The sequence below is a fragment of the Aspergillus bombycis genome (assembly GCF_001792695.1).
Source record: "Aspergillus bombycis strain NRRL26010 chromosome Unknown contig00070, whole genome shotgun sequence".
NCBI lineage: Eukaryota > Fungi > Ascomycota > Eurotiomycetes > Eurotiales > Aspergillaceae > Aspergillus > Aspergillus bombycis.
Genome location: NW_019170072.1, coordinates 89,442 through 105,166, shown reverse-complemented (window position 1 = coordinate 105,166; position 15,725 = coordinate 89,442). Strand labels below are relative to the sequence as shown.

General features: G+C 47.6%; 2 protein-coding genes across 2 annotated transcripts; one reads left to right on the top strand and one right to left on the bottom strand.

Annotated features, from left to right (window-relative positions):
• Positions 1–537: 537 nt before the first annotated feature.
• Positions 538–13,695, top strand: ABOM_007829 (dynein heavy chain; the record flags this gene model as incomplete). Its single annotated transcript, XM_022534958.1, has 4 exons — positions 538–817; positions 877–3,770; positions 3,810–13,190; positions 13,249–13,695. 4 exons carry the CDS (start codon positions 538–540, stop codon positions 13,693–13,695), a joined length of 13,002 nt encoding a protein of 4,333 aa, XP_022387189.1.
• Positions 13,696–14,116: 421 nt separating this feature from the next.
• ABOM_007828 (uncharacterized protein) lies at positions 14,117–15,004 on the bottom strand (the record flags this gene model as incomplete). Its single annotated transcript, XM_022534957.1, has 6 exons — positions 14,117–14,167; positions 14,237–14,254; positions 14,552–14,639; positions 14,718–14,733; positions 14,792–14,820; positions 14,949–15,004. The coding sequence occupies 6 exons, from the start codon at positions 15,002–15,004 to the stop codon at positions 14,117–14,119; spliced, it is 258 nt and encodes an 85-aa protein (XP_022387188.1).
• Between the last annotated feature and the right edge of the window lie 721 nt (positions 15,005–15,725).

Below are 15,725 nucleotides of genomic sequence, written 5' to 3'. Positions count from 1 at the left end.
GCATGATTGATAATTCGTGTGAGCATGTGGCTTTATAGATGGCCATCTCTTCCGAATAATTTACACATAATGGGGCAAACGTGTCCGTGCTTTGTAACAAGAACTACTGGGGAGGCGGAACGAGTAGTTATTTATCAGGTTGAGATTGCCATAGGTTGCCTACTGTTAGACCAGATGCTAATTGACCTCTGTATCTGCTAATCCTGATATGGACTAGCGCTAATTGCCCCTGAAGTAGACAGTAACACGCGCGTCCCACTGCGCCGAGTTCCTAAACCAAACTAATTTATTGATTAACACAGAGAGGAAGACAGGTCCGAAATCGAGAACAGAGCATGAGATTTTAACTACTATTGCAGTAACCCCCCTCTTTCGCTTCTCCTCGAATCACCCGGACTCGGCCTTTCCCTTTGTTTTCCAGGCATACCTTGCGTTCGGAGTATTGTCGCGACTTGTTTCTACCCGAAGCGACACCGTTTTCATTGCTTCGGATCCTCCATGATCACCGCGAGCTTATTCTCATAAGGTGTTGTAGCCATGGAGGTCGCCTCTGCTGGAATATCGAACGGTGTATCCACACCAGCCCAGGCAACTTTTGTGGACTCAAGTGCCATAATCCAGTACTTGAGCGATGTGCTGCAAGTGACTTTGGGAGCTCTGAGAACCGAGCTAGAAAGGACTGGCAGCTTGCTATCGGAGGCTAAATATAATGAAACTGTGCAAAGATGTACGCGATTTGCTTCCGAATCTCAGGTCGCACTTTACGTGCAGAAAGACCTGATAGGGTCTGCAGAGGCGGCTGGTGCAGATGAAGAAGGTAGGGACATTCATTAAACTAGAGTTTTTTACTGCTAACAAATAGCTAACTCATCGCAGCACTATCAACGCACTATATCTATAACCTCTCCGCCGAAATCTCATCCTCTTCCACGACGGTTGCAACGGTTGCTTTCATTAAACGGCCTGCCGCTATTGATCCGGCACTCCCTATATCTTCGCAGATCCAGGTGATGAACTTCCCTGGCCCGGCCTCTCTCAGTAACACACAAGCCCAGCAAAACACTTCTTTGTCTCCGTATGAGATCCTCCACCTTTTGGTACACCACGGGTTGAGCCCGTATTTCGAAGCCAACAGTCGCAACCAGGATACAGTTAGTGGTTCAAAGCCCAGGACAGATACGGAGGCGAAGACTGGCGTTCCAATGACTAAGAAGAAATTTGCAGAGCTGGAACTTGGGCTTTTACACTTGCAACAAAATGTTGAGATTCCAGCGCTCAGTTTGCCGCTCCACGAGGTCGTTCAAGCTGCTCTGACCGAGGCGGAAAAGCGAGGTGTCAAGCCTTCAGTGGAGTTGATCGATCCCACAATCCTCGAGAGCAGTACTTTTATCAATAGCATTCAAACCAATGTGAACACTTGGATCAAATCCATCCAGACAATTACCAAGATGTCCCGTGACGCTGATAGCGGATCAGCAGCTCAGGAGATTAATTTCTGGTTGTCCATGGAGACTGCGCTTGAAGGGATCGAGAATCAGCTACGCAGTGATGGCGTCTCTTTAACAATGGACATTCTTCGCCATGCGAAGCGATACCAGGCTACTCTTAGTTTTGTAGCTGACACTGGTCTGCGAGAGGCTGCCGATCTGGTCCAAAAGTACAACCAACTTATGCGGGACTTCCCATTGGATGAACTCCTCTCTGCTACGACTCTGCAGAAGGTGCAGGAATCTCTTAATCTGATTTTCAACCACCTTAACAAGAAGTTGAAGATCTGTCCCTACCCGATCAAACGAGCCCTCGCGCTTGTTGAAGCCATATCCGGTGATCTTGACTCCCAGATCCATTCCTTGCTTCACGGCCGGACCATTTTGCATTTGGATTACCGCGAATTCCGCTCTCTGATGAAGACCTGTGGGGCAATCTGGCGGACATGGGACGAAAACTTGAAGGAGTTCACTAATGTCGCTCGTGAGTCTACGAGGCGCAGAAATGAGAAATTCATTCCCATCAAGATCGCCGCACGCCACGAGAAGACCCAGGAGCGCTTGAAATATATCAACACCTTCCGAGTGAATCACGAACAGCTTCAGAGGACGATCGTGAATGTTCTCGGCCCGAAGAGTTCCTCCGCAGGAGAACCGGCTGCTGGAGCTAGCTCTGATGGCGCAGTTATCGTCGAAGAAATTGGTGATGTGGATGCAGTCGAAGAAGTTGCACAGGCTTACGCTGCTCTGAAAAATGTGGATGTATTAGATGTATCTGATGAGGGTACTCAACAATGGATACAGGAAGAGATCGCATATAATGAGCGCACATCCCGCGTGGAGAACTCGATCATTGCTCGTCTCAGGGATCGCCTTGCTACAGCCAAGAATGCTAACGAGATGTTTCGTGTCTTCTCAAAGTTCAATGCACTACTTGTCCGTCCCAAGATTAGAGGTGCAATTGGAGAGTACCAGACGCAACTTATCGATAACGTGAAGCAGGACATCTCATCTTTACACGAGCGGTTCAAGCAACAGTATGGCCACTCAGAGGCGCACGCAATGGCGCAGTTGCGTGATCTTCCTCCGGTATCTGGTGCTATTGTGTGGGCACGTCAGATTGAACGCCAACTCGATGCTTATATGCGTAAAGTTGAAGATGTGCTGGGTGAAGACTGGCATCTACACTCTGAAGGCCAGAAACTTCAAGCTGAGAGCAACCTCTTCCGGAAGAAGCTTGATACTCGACCAGTCTTTGAATCATGGTTACATGATGTGCAAAGACGCCACATCACCATATCTGGTCGCTTGTTCAATATAGTTCGCAACCGAGCTGCAGGAAACACACTGGAGCTGACGGTTAACTTCGATGCTCAAGTTATTGCTTTGTTCAAGGAAGTTAGAAACCTTATCTGGCTTAATTTCCAAGTACCTCATGCTGTTAGCAATATATCCAAGGAAGCTAAACGTGTATACCCCTTCGCTATCAGTCTGATGGAGAGCGTTCGTACCCTTCTGCAAACCAACCGGTCCATTGCGTCTATGACAGAGGTTGCAATCCTGCTCAACGGATACGTGAATGATGCACAAGGCATGATTGTGAAAGGTATTCCGCTTCGGTGGGAGTCGTTCGTTCACTCGTATGAGCTTCATGTCAAGCAGTCAGCGTTGGCCAATGGTGCTATTGAATCTACTATACCTAGTAGGGGGGAAAGCAAACATGTCCAGTTCGTTCGTGAATTTGCAGGATCAGCGTCTGTTCTCCAATCCAAGACCGCTGTCCTCGCTTCTATCAACGAGAATATTCAGAAGGCTATCCACGAACTAAAAACTTGTCCTTATGATGCCTCGGCATTCAAGCAGCGTCTGGACGCTATCCAAGTCGCCGTAGATAAGCTGAACTTGGAGAATTATGTAAACCTTGGATACTGGGTCGCAAATCTGAACCAAAAGATCGAGGCCATTCTACGCGACCGCCTCCACCGTGCTATACGTGAATGGATAAGTTCCTTCCAGGAAGCAAAGAATGGCGACCACAGTTCCCAACTACTGAATGGAGGCCAGCAGCTCGTTACAGGCGAAGGAGAAGCCTTGGCTTACAATATTGAGTTCACTGAGCTCGTCCATGAGATTTCTATGCGGAATCAAGTCCTCCACCTTGACCCGCCTTTGCAATTCGCTCGTGCGAGCTGGTTCTCGCAATTTGACAGCTGGCTGGGCGTCGTTTGCAACCTCGAGAAGATTAAATCATCCCGCTATCAAATCTCGATCGACGTGCAGAAGGTACAGTTATCTGAATCTTGCTTTGCAAATCTCCCACAGCATTGTACCGATGAGCTCAACCAAGTTTACAATGCTATCGAGGCTAGACTGAAGGAGGTATCAGATTACGTTGATAAATGGCTGCAATTCCAATCACTCTGGGATCTACGGTCAGAGCAAGTGTATGATATCCTCGGGGATGACTTGTCCCAATGGCTTCAGTTGCTTCAAGAAATTAGGAAAAGCCGAGCTACCTTCGACACTTCAGAAGTAAGCAGATCGTTCGGCAATATCAAGATAGACTACGAGCAGGTTCAGACAAGAGTCAATGCCAAGTACGATCAATGGCAACACGAGATTCTGTTGAGGTTCGGGTCCAAGCTCGGTGGACGAATGAGGGAAGTACATTCTGAGATTGCCTCCGCACGGCGTGACCTGGAAGGACAGACTCTAGAAGCTGCTTCAACCGCACATGCGGTCTCATTCATTACTATAGTGCAACAGTGCAAGCGTAAGGCAAAGGTATGGGAGCCTGAAGTTGATCTTTTCCGTCAAGGCCAGGCTACACTCGCACGCCAACGTTATCAATTCCCCAGCGACTGGCTTCACGTGGAAAATGTCGATGGCGAGTGGGCGGCATTAAACGAACTACTTGCACGTAAGAGCAAAATCGTCCAGGATCAAACAGAGGGGCTGCGTGCGAAAATTGTTGCCGAGGACAAAGTTATTGGTGACAAGATCACTGAAGTCATCGCCCAGTGGAATGATGAAAAGCCTGTGTCTGGCACCATTCCGCCTGATGAAGCCTCTCGCACCTTGAGCTCATTCCAATCGCGTCTCGAGGGTCTCCAATCTGAATATGAAATGGTATCCAAAGCAAAAGAAGCTCTTGACCTCCCAGCAGGAGTTGAGTCTGCTTTGCCGGCAATTCTTGAGGAAGTTCAAGATTTCATGTCGGTCTGGGCTGCCTTATCAACCATTTGGAAGAGTCTGAACGACCTTAGGGACATGCTCTGGACGAGTGTGCAGCCAAGAAGACTCCGTCAGTCCATTGATGGCTTAATAAAGATGACAAAGGAGATGCCTAGCCGGATGCGCCAGTATGCTGCTTTTGAGCATATTCAGAATGTCCTCAGACAGCTCCTGAAAGTCAACCCCTTGCTTTCTGATATGAAATCTGAAGCTGTTCGGGAAAGGCACTGGCACAAAATCTACAAATCGCTTAAACCTGGACAGAGGTTTTCTCTTGTCTCTTTGACCCTCGGTGATGTATGGGATCTACAACTCACTGCTAGTGAGTCAGTAATCCGTAATATCATTGCTCAAGCCCAGGGTGAAATGGCGCTGGAGGAGTTCTTAAAGTCTGTCCGAGAGACGTGGCAAAATTACTCCCTTGATCTCGTCAATTATCAGAATAAGTGTCGCCTAATCCGTGGTTTCGATGATCTATTTGCGAAGTGTAGCGAAAACTTAAATTCTTTACAAGCGATGAGACATTCGCCATACTTCAAAGAGTTCGAGGAGGAAGCTACTTCCTGGGAAGACAAACTGAACCGTGTCCATGTCTTGTTTGACGTGTGGATTGACGTTCAGAGACAATGGGTGTACCTCGAAGGTGTCTTCACTGGTAATGCGGACATCAAACATCTTCTTCCACTGGAATCAAGTCGCTTTCAGAACATTAACTCGGAGTTCTTCGCTGTGATGAAGAAGGTCTACAAGTCACCCTTTGTGCTTGATGTGCTTGCCATCAACGGTGTGCAGAAGTCGCTAGAGAGATTGGCTGAGCTGCTAAACAAGATACAGAAGGCATTGGGTGAATACCTCGAACGAGAGCGTGTCTCATTCCCCCGGTTTTACTTTGTTGGAGACGAGGACCTTCTCGAAATTATCGGCAACAGCAATGACATCTTCCGTGTGGCGAAGCACTTCAAGAAAATGTTTGCTGGTTTGTCAGGAGTCCTCATGGATGACGATAATAATATTATCGGTTTCACCTCCAAGGAGGGTGAAGAAGTTCGACTGAAGAAAGAAATCAACCTTGTGAAAACACCTAGAATCAATGACTGGCTTACTGCTATTGAAAGCAACATGAAATTAACACTGGCGGAGTTGCTTGCTGAGGCAGTTGAGCAGTTTGAACCATTGTATCATGCTACTGAGGTTGATCAGAGTGCTTTCAACGACTTCCTTGCCAACTATCCCGCCCAGATTGTCGTTCTTGCCAGCCAAGTGGTTTGGACTAATGCTGTACAGAAGTCCTTGGAGGACGGCGGAACTACTCTGTCGGCACTGTATGATTCCCAAGTTAGAGTGCTTGAACTTCTGGCTGCCACTGTTCTTGGTGACCTAGACGCAATCGGCAGAAAGAAATGCGAGCATATGATCACCGAGTTTGTCCATCAGCGAGACGTTATCTCAAAGCTCATCAAATCCAATGCTACAACCCCCGTGCATTACCTCTGGTTGCTCCAGATGCGCTATGTTTATCAACCTGAGGGTGACTTCCTCCAGCGTCTCTACGTCCATATGGCTAATGCGAAATTGAATTACGGATTTGAGTATCTCGGAGTTCCTGAACGTCTTGTCCGCACACCTCTTACTGACCGGTGTTTCTTGACGCTCACACAAGCTTTATGTCAAAGACTGGGCGGTTCGCCTTACGGGCCAGCTGGTACCGGAAAGACCGAATCAGTTAAAGCGCTGGGTCTTCAACTTGGTCGTTTTACTCTTGTGTTCTGCTGTGACGATACTTTTGACTTCCAGGCTATGGGCCGAATCTTCCTTGGGATCTGTCAAGTTGGTGCTTGGGGCTGTTTTGACGAATTTAACCGTTTGGAAGAACGAATCCTTTCAGCTGTCTCCCAGCAGATCCAAAATATCCAAATCGGTCTTAAGGACGGTGAAACCGATGAAAAGGCACAAATCGAGCTTGTTGGTAGACAACTATCAGTCAACCCTAACACAGGAATTTTCATCACAATGAATCCGGGTTATGCAGGACGTTCCAACTTGCCTGATAACCTGAAGAAACTGTTCAGAAGCGTTGCGATGTCCAAGCCTGACAAGGAGCTAATTGCGGAGGTTATGCTTTTCTCGCAAGGGTTCAAGCAGGCAAAGCGTTTGTCAACACAGACCGTGCCTTTCTTCGACCGCTGCTCCACGCAACTCTCAAAGCAAGCCCATTACGATTTCGGCTTGCGTGCTCTAAAGAGTGTTTTGGTTAGTTCGGGCGGTCTCAAGCGTGCTCGTATCGCCAACAATGACGGCGAGCTGGGTCCTGATGAAGTCATCGAGCCCCAAATCATCGTCCAAAGTCTTCGGGAAACCATCGCCCCCAAGTTGGTACGGGAAGATGTTGACACGATGTTAGATATTCAATCCGATGTCTTCGCTGGAGTCGAGTATGTGCCTGCAAACTATGAAAAGCTTACAGCAGCTATTCGTGAGATTGCCCAAGAACTGCACTACGTTGATAGTGAGATGTGGATCACAAAGGCGCTCCAACTCTACCAAATCCAGAGCATCCATCATGGTGTTATGATGGTTGGTAAATCTGGCTCTGGTAAATCTGCCGCATGGAAGATCCTCCTCCAGGCCTTGCAAAGAATTGAAGGCGTGGAAGGCGTCTCCCATATTATTGATTCAAAAGTCATGTCTAAGGAGGCGCTTTATGGCAATCTTGACAGCACCACGCGCGAGTGGACTGATGGATTGTTCACAGGCATCTTGAGGAAGATAGTCGACAACCTTCGAGGTGAAGATACGAAACGACATTGGATCGTGTTCGATGGAGATGTTGACCCCGAATGGGTGGAGAACCTTAACAGTGTTCTTGATGACAACAAACTTTTGACCCTTCCTAACGGAGAGCGTCTGAACCTACCTCCAAATGTACGCATCATGTTTGAAGTCGAGACACTTAAGTATGCAACACTGGCAACAGTCAGTCGTTGCGGTATGGTATGGTTCAATGATGATACCGTCACCCCTTCAATGATGATTTCCAACTACGTGGAGTCACTTAGAACAAGAACCTTTGAAGATTTGGATGACGACAGCGCCCCTGCAGGTCAAGCTGCCATCAAAACCCAGGATGCGCAGGATATGGTTTCCAACGTCCTCAAGCACGTCATGCAGAACAGCGACATAGTTATGAAATCTCTTGAGGAGGCTAAAAAGTACAACCATATCATGGAGTTCACCGACATTCGTGCCCTCAATACCTTGTTCAGTCTCTTGAACAAAGCTTGCAGGAACGTCCTAGAGTACAATATCCAGCATGTCGATTTCCCGCTTGACTCCGAGCAGATAGAATCCTACATCTCTAAGAAGGTGCTCCTTGCGCTTGTATGGTCATTCACGGGTGACTGTCCACTGGTCGATCGCCAGGTATTCGGGCAATTTGTATCCGCGCTGTCTACAACCGACCTGCCACTTGACGGCTCATCGTCTCTCATCGACTTTGACGTTACATTGCCAACGGCTGAGTGGTCTAGCTGGCAATCACAAGTCCCTACCATCGAAATTAATACTCATTCTATCACGCAGACCGATGTAGTGATCCCGACAGTCGATACCGTTCGTCATGAAGATGTCCTCTATTCCTGGCTTGCAGAGCATAAGCCATTATTGCTTTGCGGTCCCCCAGGTTCTGGTAAAACCATGACATTGTTTGCAGCTCTTCGCAAACTTCCTAACATGGAGGTTGTCGGTCTTAACTTTTCAAGCGCTACAACCCCTGACCTTTTGATCAAGACGTTTGAGCAATATTGTGAGTACAGGAAGACGCTTAATGGTGTCATCATGTCTCCGAACCAAATCGGTCGCTGGTTGGTCATTTTCTGCGATGAAATCAACCTTCCAGCCCCTGATCGGTACGGAACCCAGCGTGCCATTACATTTTTGCGTCAGCTTGTTGAACAGAATGGTTTCTGGAGGACATCGGACAAAACATGGGTTACCTTGGACCGGATTCAGTTCGTCGGGGCATGTAACCCTCCAACTGATGCTGGCCGTACACCGCTAGCGGAAAGATTTTTGCGTCATTCTCCGTTGATTATGGTTGACTATCCTGGAGAGATTTCACTGACGCAGATCTATGGCACGTTCAACTCCGCTGTTCTGAAAATCCTTCCCCTATTGCGCGGTTACTCTGAGTCTCTTACGAAAGCTATGGTTCAGTTCTACCTGGAGTCTCAAACTAGATTTACTGCTAAGACCCAGCCACACTACGTGTACTCACCTCGTGAACTTACTCGATGGGTTCGTGGTGTATATGAGGCCATCAAACCTCTCGAGAGTCTTTCGATAGAAGGGTTGGTTCGGATTTGGGCGCACGAGGCTTTGCGTCTTTTCCAGGATCGACTTGTTACTGAGGAAGAGAGAAATTGGACCTCTGATGCAATTAGGCGCATTGCACTTGATAATTTCCCCACCATCGATGAGGAACAAGCGCTGAAGGGTCCAATTCTATTCTCCAACTGGCTCTCCAAGAATTACGTGCCTGTGGAGCAGGAGCGACTGCGTGACTTCGTGAAAGCACGTCTGAAGACATTCTGTGAGGAAGAAGTCGATGTTCCCCTTGTCTTGTTCAATGATGTCCTGGAACATGCATTGCGCATTGATCGTGTCTTCCGCCAGCCTCAAGGTCATCTCATTCTCATCGGTGTCAGCGGAAGTGGTAAAACCACTCTATCTCGTTTTGTTGCATGGATGAATGGATTGAAGGTGTTCCAGATCAAGGTGCACGGAAAGTACTCTTCTGAAGATTTTGATGACGACCTGAGAATCGTCCTCCGCAGGGCCGGTTGTAAAGGCGAGAAGATTTGCTTTATCATGGATGAAGCGAACGTTCTTGACTCTGGTTTCCTCGAACGCATGAATACCCTCTTAGCCAATGCGGAGGTGCCCGGTCTATTTGAAGGAGATGAGTTTTCGTCTCTGATGACTGCATGTAAAGAGGGCGCACAGCGTCAGGGTCTGCTCCTTGACACTCAAGAAGAGCTCTACAAGTGGTTCACACAGCAAATTGTCAAGAACTTGCATGTGGTCTTTACCATGAACCCTCCTGAAGAAGGCTTATCGTCTAAGGCTGCTACAAGTCCTGCCCTGTTCAACAGATGCGTGCTTAACTGGATGGGCGACTGGTCGGACCAGGCACTCTTCCAAGTCGGTTCGGAACTGACACAGTCTGTCGACCTTGATAAACCCAATTTCATTGCACCTGATAGCATACCTGTGGCTTACAGAGACTTGAGTCTTCCCGCATCTCACAGGGATGCTATTGTCAACGCCATGGTCTACATACACCACTCTCTGCAACGATTCAACCAGCGCCTGCAAAAGCAACAAGGCAAGACCACATATCTCACACCTCGCCATTATCTTGACTTTGTCGCTCACTATGTGAAACTCTTCAACGAGAAACGTGAGGACCTAGAGGAGCAGCAACGACACTTGAATGTCGGCCTCGAGAAACTGAGGGATACTGTCGATAAAGTCAGCGATCTGCGCGCCAGTCTTGCACAGAAGAAAACACAGTTGGAACAGAAAGACAAAGAAGCAAATGAGAAACTGCAGCGCATGGTGGCGGACCAACAGGAAGCAGAGCGACGCAAAGCGGCATCTCTCGAGGTACAGGCCGCCCTAGAAAAGCAGGAACAAGAGGTGGCCAGCCGTAAGGAAGTTGTCCTCAATGATCTTGCTCGCGCCGAACCTGCTGTGTTGGAAGCAAAGAAGAGCGTGAGCAATATCAAACGTCAGCATCTTACTGAAGTCCGTTCTATGGGCAACCCCCCAGCTAGTGTCCGTCTTGCCCTAGATGCTGTATGTACCTTACTTGGTCACAGGGTCGACAGCTGGAAGACCATTCAAGGCATTGTCCGAAGAGATGATTTCATTGCCAGCATTGTCAATTACAATAACGAAGAACAGATGACGCGGAACCTTCGAGTTCGCATGCAGAATGATTTCCTTTCTAATGAGGATTTCACTTACGAAAGAGTTAACAGAGCCAGTAAGGCTTGTGGTCCCCTAGTTCAATGGGTTGAAGCTCAGGTCAACTATTCCGAGATTTTGGATCGCGTCGGACCTTTGCGTGAAGAGGTGGGCAAACTGGAAGAGAAGGCCTTGAACACCAAAGCCGAAGCGCAGGCCATTGAGAATACTATCCAGGATCTCGAAAGCAGTATCGCCACATACAAAGCGGAATACGCCGCCCTCATTAGTGAAACCCAAGCTATTAAGACGGAGATGTCTAGAGTGCAGTTTAAGGTCGACAGGAGCGTTCGTTTGCTCGACAGCTTGGCATCTGAACGCACCAGATGGGAGGAAGGAAGCAGATCCTTTGAAACACAAATCAACACTCTCGTTGGTGATGTTCTCATTGCTGCAGCCTTCCTCGCCTACGCGGGATTCTACGATCAGCAATTCCGGAAGGCTATGATTGATGACTGGGTTAACCAACTTGTACAATCCGGAATCAGCTTCAAGCCTCACAACCCGATCACTGAGTACCTCTCGAATGCTGATGAGCGCTTAACTTGGCAAGACCACTCACTTCCTGTTGATGACCTTTGCACGGAGAACGCTATTGTTCTGAAGCGGTACAACAGATACCCTCTGATCATTGATCCTTCTGGTCGTGTTACCGAATTCTTGCAGAAGGAAAGCACGGAGAGGAAGCTCACTGTTACCAGCTTTTTGGATGATTCATTTGTCAAACAATTAGAGAGCGCCCTCCGTTTCGGAAATCCTATTCTCATCCAAGATGCCGAGTATTTGGACCCGATCCTCAACCATGTTCTTAACAAGGAATACCAGAAGACTGGAGGTCGTGTCCTCATACAGCTCGGTAAACAGGAGATTGACTTCTCACCTTCATTCAAGCTTTTCCTGTCAACAAGAGATCCGTCTGCTACTTTCCCGCCAGACGTCTGCAGTCGGACAACCTTTGTCAATTTCACAGTCACTCAAAGCAGTTTGCAGACCCAATCTCTTAATGAAGTCTTGAAGTTTGAACGGCCTGATGTTGACGCGCGACGAACCGACCTAGTCAAACTGCAAGGAGAGTTCAAGATTCATCTTCGCCAACTTGAGAAGAGGCTCTTGCAGGCTTTGAACGAGTCCCGTGGTAACATACTGGATGATGACAATGTTATCGAGACGCTCGAGACCCTGAAAAACGAGGCAGCGGAGATCTCGAAGAAGATGATGGAGACTGAGGGTGTAATGACTGAAGTGGAGAATATCACGCACAATTACAGCATTATCGCGCGCTCTTGTAGCGCCGTGTTTGCTGTATTGGAACAACTACACCATGTAAACCACTTCTACCAATTTTCTCTTCAGTTCTTTGTTGATATTTTCCACTCTGTCCTTTATCACAACAAACGTCTCGCTCAGGAGAAGGACCATGCCGCGCGAGTCCAGATCATTCTCCGGGATCTGTTCATCACAACCTACCAGCGAACTTCCCTGGGACTCGCTCAGAAGGATCGTATCACACTGGCTATGCTCCTAGCACAAGCCGCCCCATACCCCATGGAGAAAGACATTATCGACATTATTCTCGATGAATCAACAGAGGGCGCTGATCTATCAACAACCCCTGAGCTCAAAGATCCAGTGATGAGCAGGATTTCCAACATGACAATTTTCAAATCGAAGTTCTCAGAAGTGCCTACAGAACAATGGGACCAATTTTTCAGCGAAGAGCTCGCAGAGAATTTTGTCCCGGCCGTCTGGGAAGAGAATACCGAGCCTATTAACCGGCTACTCCGATCATTGTTACTTGTGAAGCTGTGTAGAATGGATAGGTTTGTGCCGACTGCCGAGCGCTTCGTTGAGACCGTCTTTGGTCGTGAATTGTTCGAAGGAAGTACCGACTTGAAGGATATCGTTGATCAAGTGACTGCAACCACTCCGATCTCTCTTAGCTCCAGTCCTGGTTTCGACGCTAGTTACAAGGTCGATGCCCTGGTTGAGCGCATGCAGGCGACTTGTGCAAACATAGCTATGGGTTCTGATGAAGGTCTGAAGAGCGCCGATAAGGCAATCAGCAATGCCGCTACTGCCGGAACCTGGGTTTTGATCAAGAATGTACACCTGGCACCCTCGTGGCTGCAGAGCCTTGAGAAGCGGCTTGACTCCCTCAAGCCCCACAAAGACTTTAGGCTTTTCCTTTCGATGGAGTCCAGCCCTAAGATCCCTGTCAACCTCATCCGTGCCTCCCGCGTACTCATGTACGAGCAGCCCGCCGGTGTACGTGCAAACATGAAGGACTCGTTGTCTTCATTGTCCGTAAGGGCTGGCAAACCTCCAGTCGAGAAGGCTCGTGTCTATCTTTTGCTTTGCTTCCTGCACGCCGTTGTTCAGGAGAGACTTCGTTATGCTCCTAACCTTGGTTGGAAGGGCTTCTGGGAGTTTAATGATAGCGACGTAAGTTGTTCCTCATGCACACCATTAAAACAAAGCTAACATTACTTGTGCGTTCTAGTATGAATGCTGCGCCTTTATCATCGATCACTGGGTTGACAGCGTTGCCCAAGAGCGATCCAACGTCGCACCTCAGAAACTCCCATGGGACATGATCCGCACTCTTGTGACCGAGACATACGGCGGAAAAGTCGATGATGTTGGCGACTTCAAGCAACTGGAAATCTTGGTCAACACCTTCTTCACCCCAGTGGCTTTTGAGGACGATTACAAACTGGTGTCCGGCGTCGAGAATGACGAATGTTTGACCCTCCCCGGCACAACTGGTATCCGGGACTTTGTTGAGTGGGTCAACCGACTTCCCGAAAGAGAACCACCCACATACCTCGGCTTACCAGCTAACGCTGAGAAACTCTTACTGGTTGGACACGGTAATAAGGTAATCTCGGACTTGTCCAGGGTGACTACTTTGCTGGATGAAGGGGAGCAGTTGATGGTTGATGCTTGAATGGAGAGTTTGTAAGCTGGAGGACAGGTAATTTCTAATCTACTGCGTCTTTTTTTCTCTCTTTCTTTTCGCTCCTTGTTGTCTACTTCGATGTCATAAGATATACTCGGAGCCACAGGCGGATACGTTCTTGTCAATCTTGGGATAACGTATTCTGTTTCTGTTCGCTGTTTTATATCTGTTTGCCATTCATTTTTTGCTATCTGCATCCCTCTCTCCTGTTTCCTTGACTATCTAGATTGTACTTTAGTTGAAACCATAGAATCATTCGTTCATGAATACATAGATCTGTCTCAAATCTAGCAACATGCTCAAAAGGCATTCCTACCAAACAACACCGATTGAGTATCAACATCCTGAGTCAAAACCCATACAATGTGCTCCCAAGCTGTACCCAGTGGCTCAGCTGCCAACATCTATTCTATAATGCTAAGAATGAAGAAAGACTTACTCTGTTCAAGGCATAGATGACCTTTTCGATACACAACACTAAATTAGCATCTACACGTCATGAGTTTGATCATGTCAACCAAAAACTCACGTCACGGGTAGTAACAACCTATGTTTTTCAGAAAACAAATAGTTAGCTTATGTGATATGATCTTTATCCCTTTATCATGCCTTTTTTTTTCTCTTTTTGTGGTTGTTGTACAAAGGGAGAGAGAAAAAAAAAAACAGAGAATCCTTACTTTTCTCTGATGAGAATGGACGTCGGATGACTCGAGAATTAATACCACCTGTCTCAAGATCTTCATATCATTAGCAAAAGAACAATGAAAACAATCCATAGAAGTATAGCAAGGGGATGTATTAAAGACCCCAAAAAAAAGGCAAATCAACTCAAGTAGAAACCTACTTCTGTCAGGCGGTCACGGATAGCCCTACGGGCTTCGTCATAAATATCACTTTTCATGCGGACAATTCCTCCACGGCGAGCAAGTCTGCTGGAGTGCGAAAATGACTGGTGTTAACGAGTCTCCAATATGCCTGTAGAATCGTCTATAACAGTGGGGTGGGCTTACCGAATGGCCGGTTTGGCTACAGCAATGGTTAGTAACACGAGGTGCCTGTACTGTAATACGAATTAGAGACTCACTTATACCCAAGATGTTATCTCGCAGCTTTCTATAGCCGGTATCCGTTAGTATATATTAATGTTGTTTTCGTGATTGAGTTCGGGGTCGGGATTCCATGGACGGTGAAATCGGTCACTCGGGGTGGCAGAGGGTTAAGACACGCAGTGATTAACATACCTGCGACGGCGAGATTGCTCGAGTACCAAGTTTCGAAGAGCTCGAGTTGAATCCATTGTGGCGAATAGTCATCCAAGGGAGTTGTAGAGGGGTTAGGATGGGCTGGTGTGGTAGGTTCATGCAGAGAATCTTCAAGTAGATGCCAGGGCCAGAGTAACACCAGCCCATCTGTTTCAGATCATGGTTTCATGTCTATTGATGAATTCATATCTCTTCATGCTCACGGGGCTGGCCTCAAAGATGGCAAAATGGAGAATGTGGGTGAGAGCCTGTCAGTCTGCTGGAGCGTTTCTTCAGAAGATCCGCGGTGAGTCCAGACTGAGTTTCGAGTGAGTGGTCGAGAGAAATTGATATGAGCTTTTATCAGACAGATACTTTATCTGCCCCCGAGACCATCCGTCAGCGTGATACGTACATGGATTCCAACATTACGTCTTTGAGCTTCGCAGTCGTGGGGCTAGGGGTTGAGAGATTGTTAGATTATGCAGAATTGAAACGTAATCCATTTGATGAAGATATGCTGTGGTCGTTAGAATCAACCGGAAATCATTCTTTCGTAGTATATTACAACAAGCACCCATGATAGGTATCAAACAGAAAAACGATGCGTCTAATTCCAGCCAATGCATTGCCCCAGGAGCAAGTCCGTCGTACTGGAGGTCAAATGTATTATATTTACATGTAGTCGAAAACAGAAGGCTACCCACGCTATAAATGCCCGATTTGTATAGTATGTGGACTGCTGCTTCGTAAGAGGCCCCTCTCGTAGAAAGCCAC